The sequence below is a fragment of the Dipodomys ordii genome, unplaced genomic scaffold (assembly GCF_000151885.1).
Source record: "Dipodomys ordii isolate 6190 unplaced genomic scaffold, Dord_2.0 Scaffold2, whole genome shotgun sequence".
In the NCBI taxonomy this organism is placed as follows: Eukaryota; Metazoa; Chordata; class Mammalia; order Rodentia; family Heteromyidae; genus Dipodomys; species Dipodomys ordii.
Genome location: NW_012267218.1, coordinates 11,605,236 through 11,626,510, shown reverse-complemented (window position 1 = coordinate 11,626,510; position 21,275 = coordinate 11,605,236). Strand labels below are relative to the sequence as shown.

General features: G+C 43.0%; 1 protein-coding gene across 7 annotated transcripts in view; it reads right to left on the bottom strand.

Annotated features, from left to right (window-relative positions):
- The window catches only part of Foxn3 (forkhead box N3), a 254,153-nt gene that overhangs the window by 126,987 nt on the left and 105,891 nt on the right, over window positions 1–21,275 (bottom strand). For all 7 annotated transcript variants that reach the window (XM_013015886.1, XM_013015895.1, XM_013015876.1 and 4 more), the window contains one exon: window positions 19,787–19,899. In XM_013015886.1, the coding sequence (XP_012871340.1) occupies window positions 19,787–19,899 (113 nt within the window). The remainder of the gene's footprint in view (window positions 1–19,786; window positions 19,900–21,275) is intronic.

The following is a 21,275-nucleotide window of genomic DNA, read 5'->3' as shown; positions in this document are numbered from 1 at the left end:
CTAGTCAAGAGGCTGAGTTCTGAGATCATGATTTGAAGCCAGCCCAGGCAGGAAAGACTGAGACTTTTAACTCTAATTAACTACCAAAAAGCTGGATGCAGAGTTGTGGCTCAAGTGGCAGAGTGCTAGCCTCGAGCACAAAAGCTCAAGGACAAGTGCCCAGACCTGAGTTCAAGCTCTATGACAGGCAGGCACGCATATACACACAGACACACAGACACACACACACACAGACACACACACACACACACACACACACACACAGAGACAAACACCATGAGATTGCATCACTGTTCTTGCTATTCTTTTTTCAAAGTTCAATACATTTCCACTGTTAGGAAGCCATCACTATTACCAAGTTCTGGAACTATTCCGTCATGCCAAACACAAACACTATTCTGAAATAAATACTACCTCCCTAGTTCTACCTATCCCCAATCTCCAGTAACCTCTCACTTGCTTTCTGTCTGCACAAATCATAAATAAGCTTTTTGTGTGTGACTGGCTAATATTGCATTTAGCATAATGTCTCACAATTCAGCTATACTACAGCACATTTCAGAATTTAATTCTTCATTAAGGCTAAATTATATTTCCTTCTACATATTTTATCTAGCTATGCATCTGTGGATGAACTTTTGGGTTATTTCCATTCGTGCTACCTTTCAGAGGGGAGGGGGATTTATTTGCATATTTAGTAGGGCACTGGAGGATGGGAAGGAAGATAAAAACTTTGTGTCTGGTTCTCGAACTCTGCGCCATCTTAAGCACCAGGTGAGTCTCAGGGTTTTCTCTTGTAAAGACGTGAAGGGCTGGGCGCCAGTGGCTCACACCGGTAATCCTAGCTACTCAGAAGGCTGAGATCTGAGGATCATGGTTCAAAGCCAGCCCAGGCAGAAAAGTCCGTGAGACTCTATCTCCAATAAACCACTCAGAAAACCGGAGTGTGGCTCAAGTAGTAGAGAGCTAACCTTGAGCTGAAGAGCTGAGGGACAGCACCCAGGCCCAGAGTTCAAGCACCATGACTGTCAGAAGGAAGAGGAGGAGGAGGAGGAGGAATAAGGGGAGGGAGGGGGGGAGAAGAGGGAGGAGGGGGGGAAGGAAGGGGGGAAGGACAAGGTTCTCCAAATTTTTGCATGGCCATCAAAGAGAGATGTCCACCATGAGCGAGTTTCCCTGCGCACAAACAATACACCTGAAACTAAGCTTCACCGAGCACTTTGTCCTCCTTTAAGTGATTCTTATGCCCAGATAAGGATCCCCAAAGACCACCAAGCACATGAGAGTCGTTTATTACAAGCTCAAGCCTGGACTCACAACTCTCCTCGACGCAGCGGGTCAGAGTTGAGAGCCCCGACCCTTCAGTTAACAGTGTTTTTATAGGGTTGTAGGGACTTCTATGCGTCATTGCAACACTTAACAAATCGTATCACACTGCAGGAAAATCATAAAATAATTCTAAAAGATGATTAGCGTAACCAGTGGCGGGAACTGACCAGATACTGGGGATTGGCTGGTTCATGGGGATGCTCTTCGAAATGATTGGCTAAAGCAGATGGTCTGAGCCGTGACCAAGTGGCCTTTAACTTGCAGGAACATCTGGAACTTTGGGTTTTCGTATTATCTGCTGGTTAGCTGTAGTTAGTGGAATTTACTGTAGAGTGTTGTTCCTAGAATTTGGGCTCAAGGGGATCAAGGGGCGTTGCTGAGACATTTTCCGAACAAAATGGAATCCAAACCTATATTTTGTTCAGGCGTCACACAATCACTCTGGTGTCTTCATTTTTTAAATAAGATGGTGACAATCACTGAAATAATCTGACTACCTATTCTGTAAATGTGGCAACCCACACTTAGAGATATCCCATTTTAGATCACATTTCCCAAAACTGGTATCCTTCTGAATATGTTGGTAACTGTGGTCATTTTTTAAAAGTAACTATTTAATAAAGAAAGGCAAGAAGTGAAGGAGGCCAGCATGAACTGCATTCCAGGGGAACTGCACGCATGCGCACGCAAGCGCACACGCACGTGCACACACACACACACACAAACACACACACATACACACACACACACTCTCAAAAGTCAAATCCAAGCCCCTCCCAGGTATGGCTCATTGTAGAACCCATAAAGGAACCTCGAAGAAATCAGACAGCTGTGGGGTCCTTTCAACTCCAGGATTCTAAGTAGTGGGTCAGCAACTCTCAGCATGGTTTCCCTGCTGCACCAGAGAGAGAGAGGAACACACCCTACAGAGGAACAAGGGCTCCTGCAAGCAGTGACTTAAATACAGGACAACTTTCTGGATCAGGGAAAATGACATGTAAATTTTAAATACACACACACACACACACACACACTTCATTTTTAGGAGCAATTTTATTGTTCAGGGCAAAATGAAGTAGAAAGTACAAAAATCATACCAAAATGAGTTAAGAACCTAGATAGGAGACCTGAAACTTCTAGACAAAAGTATAAGGGGAAAAAGTCTATGGCATTGTTCTTGACAGTAGTTTTTTTCCTGAGAAGGAAACCAAAAATACAGCAAAAGATAAAGCAAATACATGGAAGTTGGACTACAGGACAAAAGAAATCACCTTATAGGGCTGGAGGTCTAGCTCAAGTAGTAGAGTGCCTACCTACCAAACACAAAGCCCTGAGTTCAAATCTCAAGACTACTACCTCCCTACTCCCAAAAATGAGAAAGAATCTACAAAAGGTAACCAATAGAATGCATTGTTTGCAAATCTCATCTCCAATAAAGACTACTCAAACTATTAAAGGAGATCCCATAGTGGTAGGTAAGCAGGCAGGCAGGCAGGCAGGCAAGTAGATACATGGATACAGACAACTAGAAAGAGACAGTGACAGGGCAAAAAGACCTAAACGGGCATTTTTTCCAAAGATGCCATACAAATGGCCCACAAATACATGCAAATCAAACCCACAATGGGACACCTCATGCACATTAGGATGGCCATTATCTTAAGTCAAAAGATAACAAGTATGGTTGAGAATGAACAGAAAAGGGAACCCCTGTGCATCATTTGTAGAAATGTAAATTAGTGGAGCCATTATGAAAACAGTATGGAGATGTCTCCGAATCTCAGAGAACCACTGCCTAATCTCAGGCGTAAATACCATCACTGGCTCAAAGAGGTGTCTGAACATGGAGTACATTACACTGAGTGGATGAAGCCAGGCACAGAAAGACAACACTTGCACAGCTTCATCTGTCTGTGGAATCTGAAAAATCTGAGCTCAGAGAAACAAAGAACAAAGGATGGTCAACAGAAGATCGCGGGAAAGGATATGGAAAGGAACTGGTTTCAAGGGCTCAATATAATTTATTTTTAACATGTAGTGATAAGATGAACATAAACAAGACGGAAATTACAAGTGGTAAGAATGCATTGTACAGTATGCCTGAAATGTGCCAAAAGTGCAGATACCAAGTATTTTCAGCACTCTTGTAATGACTTGGTAAGGGAGTAAGTAAATGCGCTTAACTGTGATAGTCATTTAACAACATATACCTCATTATACCTTAATATACACCTTAAATGTATACTATTTTTACCCACTTTATTTCAATAAAGCTGGGGATAAAAGCAAGACAAAAAAGTTGTTGTTTTTTTCCCTAAGACTTAACTGCAAAACAGCCACATTGTGTGACACAGTACTTTTCAGTTGACTAGCTGAGATTACAAAGCATCCCAGTACCTGTTCAGATCACAAAAGACATTCTCATTTGTTGTAGTTGCTGCTCATGTGGTTCATTACATGGAAGAAATAATTAGACAGCTGAAGTATGAACATTATTCCCAAGGATGGCTAAGAATTTAAGGAGAAAACAAAGCAAACTTCTAATTAATTCTAACTGTAGAATACACGGACTGGGGCGCTTCTTGATACAATAAACTCCAGCTTGCTTTTTTTCTTTTCTTATTATACGATCAGTATAAATAATTCTCCAAATAATACACTTAAATCACTATTTTGAGAAAACATTGTGATTCTTCCTTAACCCCATTTAGGTTTTTCTGTTTTGTCTAAAACAAATGATCCTGACATACCTCAGGCACCGGCTGCCTTCCCCTGGAGATCCCTTCTTAAATCCAAAACAGATCTCAGCGTTCAGTGTCTCTTCATCATTATCCAAGGACCTCCCTCCAACTAATTCTCCATCATCTCCCTCCCCAAGGGCAGACCTGCTTTTTCAATGGCTGGTCTCATCTCCATTCTTACTATGCTACAAGATCCAAGTTGCCTTTTGAAAGGTATAAGCCTAGAGCTGGTGACTGTGCCTATCATCTACATGCGGGGCTGACTTGGGAAGACTGCAGTTTGAGGACCCCTTCTCCACCAATAGCTGGACTGGCTAACATACTTCACAGGAAGTGGAAACAAGCAGATCAAGGTCCTGGTTCTTGCTTAATCAGGAAGTAAGATGCTCTGACAAAAAACAACCAGTAGAGGGCTGGGAAGTTGGCTCAGTGGTAGAGTGCTTGCCTTGCATGCCTGAGGCCCTGGGTTCGATTCCTCAGCACCACATAAGCAAAAAGAAAAAAGCCGGAAGTGGCGCTGTGACTCAAGTGGTAGAGCGCTAGTCTTGAGCTGAAGAGCTGAAGGACAGTGCCTAGGCCCAGAGTTCAGGTCCCACGACCGGACCCAAAAAAAAAAAAAGAAAAAAGAAAAAAATAACCAGTAGAAAAAAAAGGCCGGGGCATGACTCAGTGGTAAGGCACTCATCTAGCAAAGTTCAGCACCACACCAAAAATAAAGAATAAAAAACTGAAGTGGTATGCTGTTCCTCTCCATAGCTCGCTTTCCACTTCAACTCTCAGACACACTGGAGAATGCCTCCATTAAAGACAGAGATCGCAAATCATCATAAGAAAAGCCAAGCCCTTAAATCAGGGCAGTGATACCAAAGCTCAGTCATTTGCAGTCATGTGACCACCTCTCTTCATCCCTGTGGTCCCAGAGGTGAGAAAATAATGAACTAGGGGGATTGCCTAGGTGATGTTTGCTACATCCAACCGAGCCCATAGTAGGTGCTCAATAAATTTCTCGTCTGCCTCTACTTTTCTGGTTTATTTACTTTCCTAGTTTATTTCTTAGAAGTCCAGAATATCAGGGAGGAATAGACTTTCGTTGTTGTTTTACTCAGCATCAAAGAGTTATATGGGAGAAATTCGGATGGTTTTCCTCTAACTTCGACTTCAACAACCCTTATGACAGAATATGCCACATCTGAGAGCTGAGGGCAAAGGGGGCGGTGTCAGAGAGAGGGAGCTTGAAAGGGCTTTAATAAGAATCAAATTCCACTGGTGTGACCATATGTCTGTCTTTTTCCTCAAGAACATTCCATTAAAGAGTTGGGGGTGGGTGCTGGTGCTGCCCAGAGCTCGGGATGGGAAGTGGGATGGGAAGTGGGGACCAGAACTCCCACAGAAGAGTCCATGTCTCTGGTCACCACAGAGTCTTAAAGCCATTGAAAGAATGGAGATCTTCCTATGTGAACGCAGGTACTGAAGTCACCAACTAAGGGACTTTCTTCCTAGGGAGTAAGATTGCCACAGGGTGATTCCCTAGGAGAGAAAAGAAAGATCTGGAGCTGGGCTGGAAGCTGGCTTTGTTCTCACCAAAGAAGAAAACGTAAGGAAGAGGGAAAAGGAAAAAAAAGCCCAGAGTCGCTGCTGCCAGATTTAAATGGGATTATGTCGTTGGTAGAGAAAGTTCCCAAGTGCCTATTTGGCCAGCGTGGATGTAAACGTTTCCCATTAGGGAAAAATCTGTGGCCCTTCAAAGGCAGGGCCCAAGGTAGCTTCCGTTCAAAGGAATGGGAAAAGGACAAAAGCTGTAGAAGCTCCTGGCCTGTGTGCTGCAGGCCTCTGCTGCTGCTCTTAGTGCTCTGGAACTTACGCCAGGGAATTTAAGACTTCTTTCTCTACCAGGCCAAACAGGATCCATTCATACCAGGGACACGGGAGGACAAAGAAAATGGGGCACGCAATGGAGAATCTCCCTCCCCATCTAAATATCCCTGGACTGGAAAGGGAGGAGGATCACTGGAAAGGGAGGAGGATACTTATCTAACAATACATTCCTGGTATTGTTATTATTCTCATAATCTGCTAGGCGTCTCATGAGGAATGTGGCCTGAGAAAGCCAGGCTGGCTAAGCTCGGGAGAGAGACAGGGCTTACCAAAAAAGCCTAGTTTCCACAGATCTTAAATCTGGTAGAGAGCACAGAATATAAAGTATGAAAAGATACTTTATGATGCAAAACCACATATCCAAGGGCCAAATTGGTATGCGAGGTAAGAAAAAGAAAAAGGAAAAAAAAAGATTTTGCAATTATCAAGAGAGAATCTGGTGGTGATGAGCAAAGAGAAATCAAATCTGTTGCCTTACTCAAGTGCTATGCATGTGCGTATACCAATTTACTTAATTTAATTACTCAAAAAGCCCTCTTTTGAGACAGGTATTCTTCAACCAGAGCAGGAATGACAAAAGGGAGATGCAGAAAGTTCAGGTAATTTGCCCAAAGCCACACCAGCATAGAAGCGGCTAAGGAAGGTTCTAGACTGTCTCTTTTTGTGTGTGCTGGTACCAGGGCTTGAACTTAGGGCCTCACTTTTGCTTAGTTCAGTTTGCTCAAGGCTGGTGCTCTACCAATTAAACCGCACCTCCTCTTCAGGCTTTTGGTGATTAAATGGAGATCAGACTCTCCCTGCCTATCCTTCCCAGGGCTGACCTAGAAATAACATCCTCATGTCTCTGTCACCTGAGTAGCTAGGATAAAAGTCATGAGCCACCAGCTTCCATTCCTGAGTTTTTTATTTTGCTGGTCCTGGGGCTTGAACTCAGGACCTGGGCACAATTCCTGAGCTTTTTTAGCTCAAAGCTAGCACTCTACCACTTGAGCCACAGCGCCACCTTCAGCCTTTTCTCAGTGGTTTATTTGAGATGACTCTCATGGACTTTGTGGCCTGGGTTAGCTTTGAACCACCATCCTCAGATCTCAGCCTCCTGAATCGCTAGGGTTCCAGGCATGAGCCACCAGTACCTTGCTTTAAGTTTCTTTCCCAGACCTGCAGAGCTGCCTGGTATGATGTGGACAGCCTGCAGGAGCGGGGGTGATGCATAGCTCTCAGATCCAGCTCCACCATGTGCCAGGGATGGAAAGAAACCAAGGGTCGCGCATTCACAGGCAATCAGGATCAAGAGTCCTGGTCCTGCTTTCTGTCCACTGCTCTCCTAAGGGTCAGAATTGGGATGGACGCTGGGGAAGCTAGACTCCCCCCCCCCCCACTCCCCACGTCCCCTTTCACACCAGGACACTTCTCATTTATCTGTTTCCTGCTGTTTCCCTACTGGCCTCGCCCTCCTGAGGATGTCCCAGGCGCTGTGTCCACCCAACAACCACCTTGGCTCCTCTCCATCTCTCTCCACTGCAAGTGTGGGTGCAAATAAGGCTGGGTGGGGGAGGGGGGGCACCTGTGAATGTATGGATTCACCAAGACTAGACCTGCCAACAGTGGGGGCAATTTTAGCTTAGAAGAAACCTAAGATAAATTACTCTGCTCTCCTTATGGTTTAAAAGAAATCAGAAAGCCAAGAACCAGTAGCTCACACCTGTAATCCTAGCTACTCAAGAGGCTGAGATCTGAGGATTGTGGCTCAAAGCCAGCCCTGGCAGGAAAGTCCATCTGTGAAACTTTCATGTCCAATAAACTATTCACAAAAAGCTGGAAGTGGTGCTGTGGCTCAAGTGGTAGTGCACTAGCTTTGAGCACAGAGAGGCTTAGAGAAAGAGCCCGGGCCCCAAGTTCAAGTCCCAGCCTGGAGAAAGAAAGAAGAAAAGGGAAGGGGAAAGGGAAAAGGAAGGGGAGGGGGAGGGAGGGAAAGAGAGGGAAAAGAAAGAAAAAGGAGAAAAAGGAAGGAAGGAGGGAGGGAAGGAAGGAAGGAAGGAAGGAAGGAAGGAAGGAAGGAAGGAAGGAAGGAAGGAAGGAAGGAAGGAAGGAAAGAATCAGAAGCCCATAATTAGAGGAAGGAGGAAAAAGGAAAAAGGAGGAAGAAGAGGAAGGACAGAAAGAAGGAGGAGAAGGAGGAAGAGGAAGAAAAGATTACTATAATTTCCCCTCTGTATGTGTTTCTCCCCATTAACTTATTCTTGCTAAAGGGTTGCTGGAAGAGCACTGGTAAACAGACTGTGACCCAAACTTTCCATGTGAAAGTAAACTCACAGTGCACAGGTCTAAACATGGGTGACTATGATTAAGCAACGCGATCTTGACAGATAAGGATTTAAAAAAAAAACACATCTACTGGGGGTATGGATGTTTTCTCCAGATGACTTTTAAGTTGGCAAGCTAATGATGAATGTGTTATATCTGGAGCCTCTCACACTCTTGCCACACCTTACACACACACACACATACACTCTCAAACGGGGTCTGATAAATAACAAAGATTTGGCTTAACACAACAAAGATCTGGCTTTTGACAAGCAAAAGGTTGCAAATGTGATCAGACTCTGGCCAACAAAACATTTTCCAGAACAAGGACACCGGTTTTGGCTCCTCTGCAGAGACTTATACAAAGGGTGGGTGTTGTTCTCATTAATTCGGGAGATCAACTATAAGGGGGAGGGCTAGATGATTTGATGGACAGCTTTTGGAAACGATCTTCTGCTTGGCAAAACACCACTGTGATAATTTTATTCATATGGGAGAAATGCAAGGGCGAGTCACTAAAACAAGGGAGGTAATTGTAGGGCAGGAATCAAAGCTAGATGACACGGAGTGAAGAGTAACTCAAGGAGTCCCAGCTCCATTGTGAAATTTGGTCTTAATTTTAAGAGGAGAGCCTGACCTCTCATTTTGGAGTAACAAGACCACCTCTGCTGCTAAGATGTGGTCTTACACTGTGGGACTGGTGAACTGTAGACATCATTCCCCAAGCAGAATATCCCAACCCATGGCCATGACAGGTCAAGAGACAGAAACACAATGGATCTCAGTCGCTAGAAGGGAGAACTCCAAATTCTTCACAAATGGTTAAGACCTCTTTAGAACAACCCAAGCAGCTGGCTGTCTACTCTCCCAGCATCCCCAGGGGCTGTCCGTTTTACCTCTACCATCTGTCCATCTATCTATCTATCCTTCAGCCCCAAAGCCTTCACCCAGCTTCTGGGGTATGTCTGGCACAGTGTGAGACCGATGCTGTCCTGCTCCAGCCCTTCCTTCCAACATGGAACCCCAAACTTTTCTTTCAGTAATTTCTAGCCCTTGGATCCAAATGCTGTCCGCCTCATGATAGAGCCGTGGATATTCACCTTTTTTTCTTAATTGTTATTATAAAGGTGATGTACAGGAGGGTTACAGTTACCAACACTGCCCGACTTTCACAGATAACTGGCCTCCTTCCTGCAAAGGGCTCCTGCTATCTAGACAGGAACATCCTAGACACGTCCAGTAACGCTGACCTTTATTAATCACACGCCCTGTGTACCACTCTCCCCGTTGACACACTTATGGCAAACTAATCTCCCTCATTCTGCTGACCCCAGAGCTTATATAAACAATTGTTACACTGTCCCACAAATACTCCTACTTCTTAATTCCCCTCCTCCCTCTCTCCTACCACCCCCCCCTCTCTCTCTCCTAGTCCTGGGGCTTGAACTCAGAGCCTGGGTGCTACTATCCCTGAGCTCCTTTTCCTCAAGGTTAATGCTCTACCACTTGAACCACAACTCCATTTCCAACTTTTTGCTGGTTATTTGGAGATAAGAGTCTCGTAGCCATTCTTGCCCTGGCTGCCTTGGAACTGTGATCCTCAGATCTCTGTCTCCTGAGTAGCTAGGATTACAGGCATGAACCACAAAATATATGGTGATCCTTACTCTTTCTAAATCTCTGAAAATCCAGACATAGTTCATGCTACCTAGAAGGTAGAGAAAGGGAAGACTTACTTACATGTGGCAGTGGGGGGGGGGGGTTACTTTTATTGCACTATAAAATTAGTTGTTGGGAGCCAGTGGCCTAAGCCTGAAATCCTACCTACTCGGGAGGGTAACATCTGAGGATTGTGGTTTGAAGACAGCCTGTGTAGGAAAGTCTATGATAGTCATATCTCCTATCAACCAGCAAAAAGCTGAAAATGGAGCTACGGCTCAAATGGTAGAGTGCCAGCCTTGAGCAAAAATTAATTAATTAATTAATTAATTAATTAATTAATTAATTAATTAATTAATAGCTAAGGGACAGTGCTCAGACCCTGAGTTTGAGTACTGAAAACCGAGTACTGCAAAACCATGAAAATCCTATCTGGCTGAGTTTTCTTCTTAGTCTTCATAATGTAAGTACAAAATCCTGTCTGGCTGAGTTTTCTTCTTAGTCTTCACAATGTAAGTACATCATTTATTTCATGTTAAAAACAAACAGTACTCTCATATTTCAAAGTCCGAGATCAATGTCTCCCTTTCTGGGAAGGTAAGGGATTTGGACAACTCTACAAAATGCCTACATTTTTCTGCCTTTTAAAGATCCCTTGAGATGCACCATTCAGGACTCTGCCAGCCTCTCTGCTGACTGTCGGAAGAAGCAGAGAGACACGGAAAACTCAGCAAAGGCTCTAGACCCCTACTGAGTCCTTCAACACCTCAACTTTCTTCTCATTAGCTATGAGAAATATGGAAGCTCTTTTGTTTCCCATTCCCTCAGGAGTTAGAGCTACAGAAATGATCAGTAGCAGACTTAAAGAGACTTGTGTTAGGAAAACACACAGTAGCAACTAAGGGTACCTCAAGAGAACAGATCAGGAACAAGCAACTCCCCATGGCTCTCAGGCCTGGGGTTCTATTCAGTACCTGAGTAAAAGGGATTAAACACTCCACTTTCAAAGTAAGTGTGAAAAAAGAATGAAATGGGATAAAGGAATGGAATGTCCATGAGACTGGCCTTGCACAGGGTGTCCATAGAGAATAGGTTGTTTTCCATTTAAATAAAACAATGTAGGACTGGATGAGAATTAAATTGCACAATGGACAAAGTATACTAAAGGTAAAAGGCTTGAGGTCACAAAATACTGAGACCAACTCAAAATATAATGCAAGTCCATAGATATGATGATGGATAGGAACATAACATGATATGGCCAAATGATGGATTTTTGAAGCTCTTATTGTAAGTGGCCATGGTATTTTTGAGAAAGAGTGCCCACTATAATTGAAGCTTTTCCCATTATCCATTTCCTCCAATTTTTCTGATAAAATAAGATGTATATTATTAGAAACCATGTCATTCGTTCCCATACCACCTTTGTTTTGCATACTCATCTACAAATTTAGCACGAGGCTTCATATTGATTTTTGTTTGGGCGGGGGGGAGGGGGGGGTCCGGTTGTGAGGCCTGAACTCTGGGCCTGGGCGCTGTCCCTCAGCTCTTCAGCTCAAGGCTAGTGCTCTACCACTTGAGCCACAGCGCCACTTCTGGCTTTTTTTCTTTTTGCTTATGTGGTGCTAGGGAATCGAACCCAGGGCCTCATGAATGCAAGGCAAACGCTCTACCACTAAGCCACCTTTCCAGCCCTTCATATTGATTTTTAATAGAATATTTTCTCAAAAACTACTCTAAGCAAAAAGTTACATATTAAAGATCATCTTTTAACTACCTAATATCTCAACGTTTTGAATAAAACTTGGCAAATAGGGGGACCAATGGGCACTCAAAACACTATGGATTGGTTCCTTCACATATGTTGCTTACAATGAAATCTAAGTGTGATAAATGGTGAAACTAAATCCTCCAGTTCTCTCGTTATGCTTGACTGAATTAAGACACTCAATGACAATGATCTAACAATTAAACTCCTTCAATGCAAGTGAAGACTAATTGTATTACACCTTTGCAGTTTCCCCGCCAACTATTAAAGGCACAACACGGAAAACCTAGAATGAAAGATGTCCTACAAGTTATGTCCTATTCAAGCAATAAAGAAGCTACATACACAAATTCAGCATTTTGGAGGGAAGGAATTAACATTGTTATGTGAACAAGCTTCACATTTTAAGGATTTACTAATCTACTAATTGTCTAACAGGAAGAGTTCCCCCAAAATACCCCAATACCTTCCTACCTCTCTCCCAAGTATTTCCCAATGGATCAAGCTCACTCTGCATGGAAGCTATTTTTACCTGAGAAGCATGTGAGAGTAGCCAAAAAGAACTGCTGAAATTGTTGATTTGAATATGCAATGACCACTCTGTAGCAGTATCTCTCTAGGTAGACATTTAAAGAATTACAAAGATAAAGCATAGGAATACGGTAGCAGACAGGATAAAATTAAACCTTGTGCTGAGTCAACACTAAAAATCAGACCATTTTCATTAAGAACAATATCACAAAGGCCAGAAACCTTTGGAGAGGCGACTTAATGTATTTTTTGTGGCTCATTAAATTGTTCCAACACACCAAAGAGAAACATAAAGAGCTAAATGGTAAGTTTAAGTGTCTTGGACTTTCATTATTTAAAGAAGAAAAGGAGCAAAAGAAAGTTTCTTTGTGCTGTCCATTAGCTTTTTTTTTTTCCTGGAGGCTGGAGATAAAAGTGTCTTAGATTTGTCTTTGAACTCTGATCTTCAGATCTCAGCCTCCTGAGTAGCTGGGTAGGGTTACAGGTGTACACCTTTTCCACTCAGCTAAAAGTTTCCTGGAACTTTGCAAACTTAAGAAAGAGTTCTACAAAAAAGTAAATGTTTAGGCCCAACAAAATAAAGAAGTGTCACTGTTTATTTCCCCTTCTTTTGCACATATTAAGCTCTACTACATTAAAACAAACTGAAAAATAGAATGTTATCATTTTAGTGAGAAGATTTCTTTTTCTTAACAAAAACATAGAAGCCACACTTGGATAATAAGAGAACCTGCTGTCCGCATCATGGCTTCTGTCCAACCAGAGACCATGAGCGCTCTCTCTCTCTCTCTCTCTCTCTCTCTCTCTCTCTCTCGGAACCTGTGATTCCGAGGTTTATTGGACTTACCAAAACCCAAAACCACATAATGACAACAATAACAAAACCCCACAAAGCCATACTTGGCTCTCCAATGAAAAAAATTTCCTTTCTCCAAAAACTGATCATCCAGAAAACTCTATAAACCACGCAGTGTGACGAATCACACAACCTGTTTCTTACCCATAGTGAGGTTGAGGATTAAAATGTTTTTCTGTAAATGGCTTTTGGATTAGTGCCGATACCAGTAAAAATATTACATAACATCCACACAGATAGAACTTTTTATAACCATCTGGCTTCATAAACCTTGTTGTGACAGCCTCGACAATTGGCAGGGCACACATCTAACACTGCAATATTTAAATGCCCCATTATAAAATACCAAAATTACAAAAGCCGGAGTCACCCACTGGGATACTGTCTTCTTATTCCTACATCAGACATTGAGAAAGGACAGAAAGTGGAAATTCCCTTTTCAAAGTTGATGGGAATACAGACTGGGAGTAGAAATCAGAAGGCACTTTGACAATACTCATCAAAAAAACAATCCAAATACACAGAACCTTTCACGGGAAAGTTCACACCTTGGAAGAAGGGACTTCAGCATCGTGATGAATATTAACATAGCTCATGGGACTATTCTAAATAAGGATCACAAAGACTACCCAAAATATCATTCTTCCCCACTCTTTCCAAATCTATGTCCCAAAGCCCAGGTGTCTGACCTTGGTGAATGTTTAAAGCTCCTGAGAGCAAGCTCACTTGGCCTCAGAGCCTGAGCTTAGCCATGGGGACCCTGATACAAAGCACAGTCAAATGCTTTTCACAAAAGCCAAGTTCCACCAACTGGTACCTGACTCACCCAGACATCTCTCCTGGGGGCTCAGCAGATTCTACACAGAGCAAGAGAAAGCAAGGGCCTGAACCATCCCTCTTCCCACTGACTGTAACAAATACAAGAGATATACAGAGACGCCGAGAGGCTGCACCTGCAATCCTAGCTACTCAGCAGGCTGAGTGAGATCGGTGCCAGCCAAGGGAGAAGTCCATGGGAGTCTTAAACCAGGACGTAGAGGAGGATTAAGGTAGAATGAAAAGGCCAAGCTAGAGTGCATGACCCAAAAGCAATACCTCCCCCCACACACACCACCACACACACAAAGGACTAAGATGTAGAAGTTAGATAAACTACTTCTCAGTAAAGTACTATTTTACTTCTCTTACATGAAGGCTAAGTATTGATGGCTCACACCTATAATCCTAGCTATGTAGGAAACTGAGATCTGATGACTGTGGCTCCAAGTCAGCCCTGGCAGGAAAGCCCATGAGATTCCAATCTCCAATTAGCCAGCAAAAAGCTGGAAGTGGAGCTGTGGCTCAAGAGGCAGAATGCTAGCCTTGAGAACAAAAGCTCAGAGGCAGTGCCCAGGCCCTGAGTTCAAGTTACAGGGCTGGTTATAATAGTTATTATTATTATTATTGACGACGATATTTAAAATAGAAATAACTAGTAATCTCAATCTGTATTTGGAGGATTGCTTTAAAAAAGAAAAGTTAGCACATGGAGTTCCCATATGGTCTTGTTCAGTTTGCTACAATCATAACACATGACATTACTACGACACAACCAAGGAACCAACACAGGCACATTATTTTGAATTAAACTGAACTGAGTATTCTTATTTCCCTTTTTCTCTAATACCCATTTTTCTGTTCCAGGATCCTGCCTCCTGAGCCTCCTCTGGCCTGTCTTTCCTTGTTTCTCGTGCCCTCAGCAGCAGTGAAAACTGCTAATCAGGTATTTTTGTAGCATTGTACCCGTGGAAGTCAAAACAATTGTTTGATGTTTCCCCAGTGATTAGAATGAGGTCACGGCTTAGTGGAGGAAGACCACTATGATGGTTTAGATCTTAGCTAGCACTAGTTTATGGTACTTCATCAGAATGTAGGTGGCGGGACAGTTAGGGGGTGGGACCTAATACAAGGAAGTTAGGTCATTGGGGGTGTGTCCCTACAGGGAATATTGGGGCCGCAAGTCACTCCTCTAGCACACACACACTCCTCTATCTTTGCTTCCAGACTCCCATGACTGAAATAGCCTTCTCAACTATGCACTCCATCTGTGATATATTGTGCCACCACAGACCCAAAGTGATGGAGCTGAGAAACTAATCATGAACCAAAATTTCTCAAGCCACCTGCCAAGACAAACCTTTCTTCCTTCTAAGTCGATTAATCTCAGCGACCTATCACAGAGACATTAAGCTGATAAACACAACCCTAGAGGTGAAGAATGAAAGATAGCTGCCAGTAACTTCCCCTCCTGGACAATGTTAGCTTGGATAGGTAGGTAGCATTTGCCAGGTTTCTCCACCATAAACTTCTTTTCTAACCTCTCATCAAGTGTAAGCACACTGTATGTGTAGAATTAGCTTCTTCATTAAATGGAAGAATGCCCACATAAATGACCAAAAAAAAAAAATTGGGGGCAGGGGGGGGGGGTAGGTTGGATGAGGGGCTGGTCCAGGGGCTTGAACCTGGGCACTGTCCTTGAGTCTCTTTGTGCTCAAGACTAGTACTCTACCACTTGGGGCCACAGCACCACTTCAGGTTTTTTCTGAGTAGTTTATTGGAGATCAGAGTCTCACAAACCTTCCTGGATCAGACTGGCTTTGATCTGCAATCCTCGGATCTCAGCCTCCTGAGTAGCTAGGATAATAGGTGTGAGACACCAGTGCCCAGCAGGACTAGGAATTCTTACCACCTCTCATATATTCATGAAATTATGACAGTAGAGGCTCATAGATACTTGTTCTATACTTTGGGCAATAATAACAATTATTGGTTTATTTGCTCTTATTGTCCTAGTTTGACTGATGAGAGCAATTTCAGAATGGTTTCCATGTCACTCTGACACACCCTTATCACGTTGCATTTTGAACATTTTTTTTTCTTTCTGTTTCTCCAATTTTTTTTCTTTAAAGATGAGCTGCCGAGTGTGAATTATGTCTTCCTAAAGTCTCCATGTCAAAGTACTAGTCCCCACTACCTCAGAATAAAGAACTAGGAGCTAAAATGAACCCATACTATAATAAGGTGGACTCCTAATCCAGTAGGACCAGTGTTCATCTAAGAAGGAAAAGTTGAGACTTAGATGGCCTACAGTGTGAAGATGGAAGCAAACAGACGTGTGTTGCAATGTGTCCAAGGAGTGTCCAAGACTGCCAGCCAGCCACCGGAAGGCAGAGGAGAGGCCTAAAATAGATTGTTCCCACAACTTCAGAAGGAACTAGCCCAGTCTGCTGACACCTTGATCTCCAACCCAGCTTCCAGAACCTCAAGAAAATATATTTCTGTTGTTCAAGTCCCCTAGTTGAAGTACTTTGTTATGTCCACCCAAAGAAACTAACCCAAGATTTCTCCATTTCAACTACAAATCTTTCATGGCCAGCACTGGTGGGTCACATCTGTAATCCTAGCGACTCAAGAAGCTGAGATCTGAGGAACATGGTTCAAAGCCAACCCAAGCAGAAAAAGTCTATGAGACTCTTATCTCCAATTCATCAGAAAACTGGGTGTGGCGCTGTGGCTCAAGTGGTAGAGTGCTAGTTTTGAGCAAAAAAGCTCGGGGGCAGGGCTCAGGCCCTGAGTTCAAACCCTGGGACTAGTGTGTGTGCGCACCACACGCACACACACCTCAAAAATAAAACCTGGGACTAGTGTGCGTGCGCACCACACACACACACACACACACACACACACACCTCAAAAATAAAAGAAAAACCACAAAGCACATATATTTGGTAGAACAGCAACTTCAAAGAATAGGTGTAGAAAAGACAGGCACAGTGGCCCAAACCTGTAATCCAAGCTATTCACAGCAGACTGAGATGTGAGGATCACTGTTCAAAGTCAGTCTGGGCAGGAAAGTCTATGAGACTCATCTCTAATCAACCAGTAAAAGGATAGAAGTTGAACTGTTGCTCAAGCAGCAGAGTGCCAGCCTTGAGTGAAAAAGCTGAGGGGCAGCACCCAGGCCTTGAGTTTAAAGGCCCTGTGGTAGCATACATATACATTACAAAAAAGAAAACAGTAGGCATAAAGGAACTTGCTCACAAACCTCTGAGCATGCATATTGGAAAACAAGAGGCACAATTATTCTCATCATAATATTTAACATCAAATCTGGATGGGAATCCTGTTTGGGGCTACGCGCCTTGTCTTCCCGGCAGAGTTGCCAAGTAGCTCAGGCAGTGCTACCTGCCAAGCACACCTGCAAGTACTAGCAATAACTACACATCCATGAACATGTGATGGACCAGCCCCATCACAAACACACATTTCTCAGGTGTGCTTCAGTGACTGTAAAGGAGCTGACAGGATTCTCTCTATCACAGTGGACCCAGCAAGACCCCAGCAAGATGATGGCAGTTCAGCATTTGGGGGGGGGGGGGAGGGATCCTTGTTTAATGACTCATCTTGTTCCAGTTCCATCTTCCTACATAGAACCCCAACTAACAGGTGGCCCAGTGTCTTAAGATTTGAGCTGAGACTAATGCCTGCAAACCACAGAAGTATCATACAATCATCCAGGGTTTTGTAGCTTTAGTATGATCAAGTTTACATACTAGAAGATCCCAAAGGAAACTCTAGGCTATGAAAGCCCTCTGGAAAAGAAAAGCCAGGTGCTTTCTGGGAGGCAACAGTGACCTTGACAGAGGTGAACTGTAAGCTCACCAGAGGGTATGATGGACACTTTCCACCCCCTCAGTCAGTTTGGAGAAAAGGAACAGAACAGGAACTGAAATTGTCATCTGGAAATTTGCTCTAGATCATCTGCATTTTTATGTCTATATTTAAAAAAAACAAAAACAAAAAATGAAATTATTAGGCTAAAGGCCAGCTCAGAAAACCTCTGACTGAGTAGACACTCAGGAAGCCCAAGAGCTCTACCATAATCCTTCAAATTATTAAATAATTACTGTTTTTCCCTTGGGGTCATATTTGGTAGCAAAACACTGACCTCAGTGAATAACATTTACATTCTTAACTTGTTGGAAGCAAAGAGACAAGAAAGAACTTATGGGGTACAAACTGGAGGGTGCAGACATCAGAATGACAAAGAAACATGAGACTCTAGGAAATATCTTAATAGGGTCATGTCCCCCTCCAACCCTGAACATTTAGCAATTCTCAACTCCAATCTAATTCTCTTCCACTTGGGGAGTGACTACAGCCACAAGGAGAAAACCCAAACATATGGCTCTGTCCTTCTGGACGTTTCTACAGTGTCGGCTGAGCTGCTTTGGAAAATCTCATTTTATCTTCTACAGCTCTATGACCTCAAGTTGTCATTTCAAATAAAGTATGCTTCCACTGATTTTTATGAACACAGACAAAAGCCACTACAACCTTGTCTCTCCCCCCGCGCCCCCCCCCCAACGAACCCTGTAAACCAACTGTAGTTGCTATGTAGGGTTATTTGTTTCTAAGGCAACAAGCGTATATCTAAGTACTAATGGCCTGTCCTTTTGCCAGGCAACAAACAGCCTTGTGATGCAACTGCACCTGTCTGCGCTACGCGTTACTATGGAGACACTCCAGTTGCTATGGCTACCATCACGCTAATCGCCTAGCAAAGGCAGACATACAGCAGTCTTCTCAGAGAGCCCAGCTGTTCCTCCCAGCCTCTTGCTGAAGACTGATTGTCTGGGGCCTGTGATGGAATGCTTCTCAACTGAGACGCACAAGAACTCCATTAATGCCATTTGCAGGAGGGAGCGGTTTGGATTCCTCCCATGCAACATAGATCAGACTACAAAAAGAATCTGCAAGAAGGAAAACTGTAAACTTCCCCCAAATCTCTCATACTAAGCCATCCTCAATTCACATATAAACTCGTACTCCAACAATAATTTCTTCTAACTGGATAGTGACAACAGAAACATTTCTATATGTCAGATGTATCTTATGTCATATATATAATATAATATATATATATGTATGTATGTATATCCACTTAAGATTCACACACCATTCATAGTTTTTTTTTAATCTACTTATAAATTTTGGTTCTCTGTTCTATAGCCCTTTCTGAGAATCTACTGCTCTTTTTTATAAGGCAATAAGCTGTTTAGCCCTTTACCTCAATTTTACAGTTGTAAAAATGATATTCATAACCTCAGAGCCTCACAACAAATGGATGGATGCCTGAAGAGGGAAAGTCTCCATTGTTCTTTGCTGCCTTCTTTTAAAAGGAAAACACTGAGTAACCACAACAAAACCGTCTCTCAGGAGTCCGTCCACATGGAGACAGGAAGGACAACTAAGTGAGCCTCCTCTCCACATCTGGTCAGGCTCTGGGAAGGTGGGATGGCTGGCTTGACTCATCCTTGTATGTTTATCTCAGCAAAATGTGACACACAGGAGATACGAAAGCTGTCGACTTTTCTTTGTACATGTTTCTTCCACCAGGAAGATATTATTTTTACCCACCAAGAAGCCTTCTGGAAACACATTCCTCCAAAGCAGCAGAAGCGGTAAGGTTTGTGAAAACTACAACAATAGATATGCTTCCTAATAATGCATAATTTCTTTCTCCTTTATCTGCAGTTATTTTTAAAATCTCCTACAGCCTAGTAAATTAGTTTCAGTGCCTGTCTCTGCCAAAATAATGCAATTGTGAGAGAGAGAGAGAGAGAGAGAGAGAGAGAGAGAGAGAGAGAGAGAGAGAAGGGGGGAAGAGTACAAATTACTTACCTTTGATATGCCTGAGGAGTGGGGGATGGGTGGTAAGGTGTCTTTTTCAAAGCCTGAATTAGATTTTGTCTATATTCTGGGTCTATGCACCACAACGACCCTTTCCCAATACTCTGCAAAGGAAAATTAAAAGACGAAAGTATTAACACAGAAGTATTAAGTATCTTGTAGTAAGTAGACATATTGCTAGCATAATAATTGTTAAAAGCTTTCTCATTTGTTGACTGGGTACCAGACTTAAATATTTTACTACAAGAGAACACCATAAAAAACACCATAAAATACCCATCAATCTTCCCTGTATTAACTTTGACAGACAGAATGAACATATCATTAAGAGATTATACTAATACAGTATGATACTTTTCATAGCCAGATTACCTCCCCCCGCAAAAATGAGAATGCCTTATTATTTTCAGTGTCAACTTTGAAAAATACATGTATTATCTTCTAACTCTCTTTAAGTCTGTCAAATTTCAAATATTAAAAGAATAAGAGGGCTGGGACATCCTTAAAATCTGTGCTTGCCAAATGTGCTGCATCTTTAAACCACATCACTGGGCAGCATTTTATGAAAATGGGAAAGTAATCCACTTGATTTTATCCCCCCCCCAAGTTGCTCACAAAATAACAGTTATGCTTGGAATGTAATTCTGTAATTATCACCACCCCCCCACCCCCCAAAAAGGTCTCACTCAGGCAACAATGGTAATAAACCTAAACAGGAATCTAACATTTATTCTTTGAATTCCTTAGTACCTCTTCCTTCAGCCAGTAAATCTTTTAGAAGTCAAACTTGGAAATGCAAATTTTCTACACTGGCTCTCTATTGAGGGGAGAAAGAAGGGGAGGAATTTCCCTTTGGGGCAGTGGTCAGCGCATCTGAAATCTGCCTTTGAGGCCCACAGGAACTGGCAGCGGCCCTACGGGCAGTGGCTGAGAGCTTTCAAGTGACCAAATGTACCCAGACTCTTTGATAAAGTCATTAGTAAATATTCACCAATTTGGAAAGAAGGTTAAATTATCTAAATGTGTTAACATTCACCCTTTGCTTTCAGCCCCAGACCCCCACTTTTCACAAGCACTGTACTCAAGGAAGACTGGTGTTATCTTCCAACATTTAGAGCAAACAACAAACAGGAGTGGTGGGTTGGGGGGTGTTAAAGTCCATGAAAATCCCACAGAAGGAGCAGTAAACACAAATTGTTCCTAAAATCTACAGACAAGTCCCCCCCCCGCCCCACCCCAAACACTTGTTTGTGGTATGGTGGGCATAGAGGCTGATACCTGGTGCCACCCGTCACCGGGTGCATGGGGTATGAGCGTGGGGTCAGGTGGACTAAATATTAACCTGCCCAGTTTCAATCATCTGAATGTCTGAAGCCCGGAAAGATTTCCAGCTTTGGAAAATCCAGCACCCCAATGCAGCCTTGCTTTTCATGGACACATTTTCAAGTCAGCCATAGTTTGGAGGCTCTAATGAGACTGT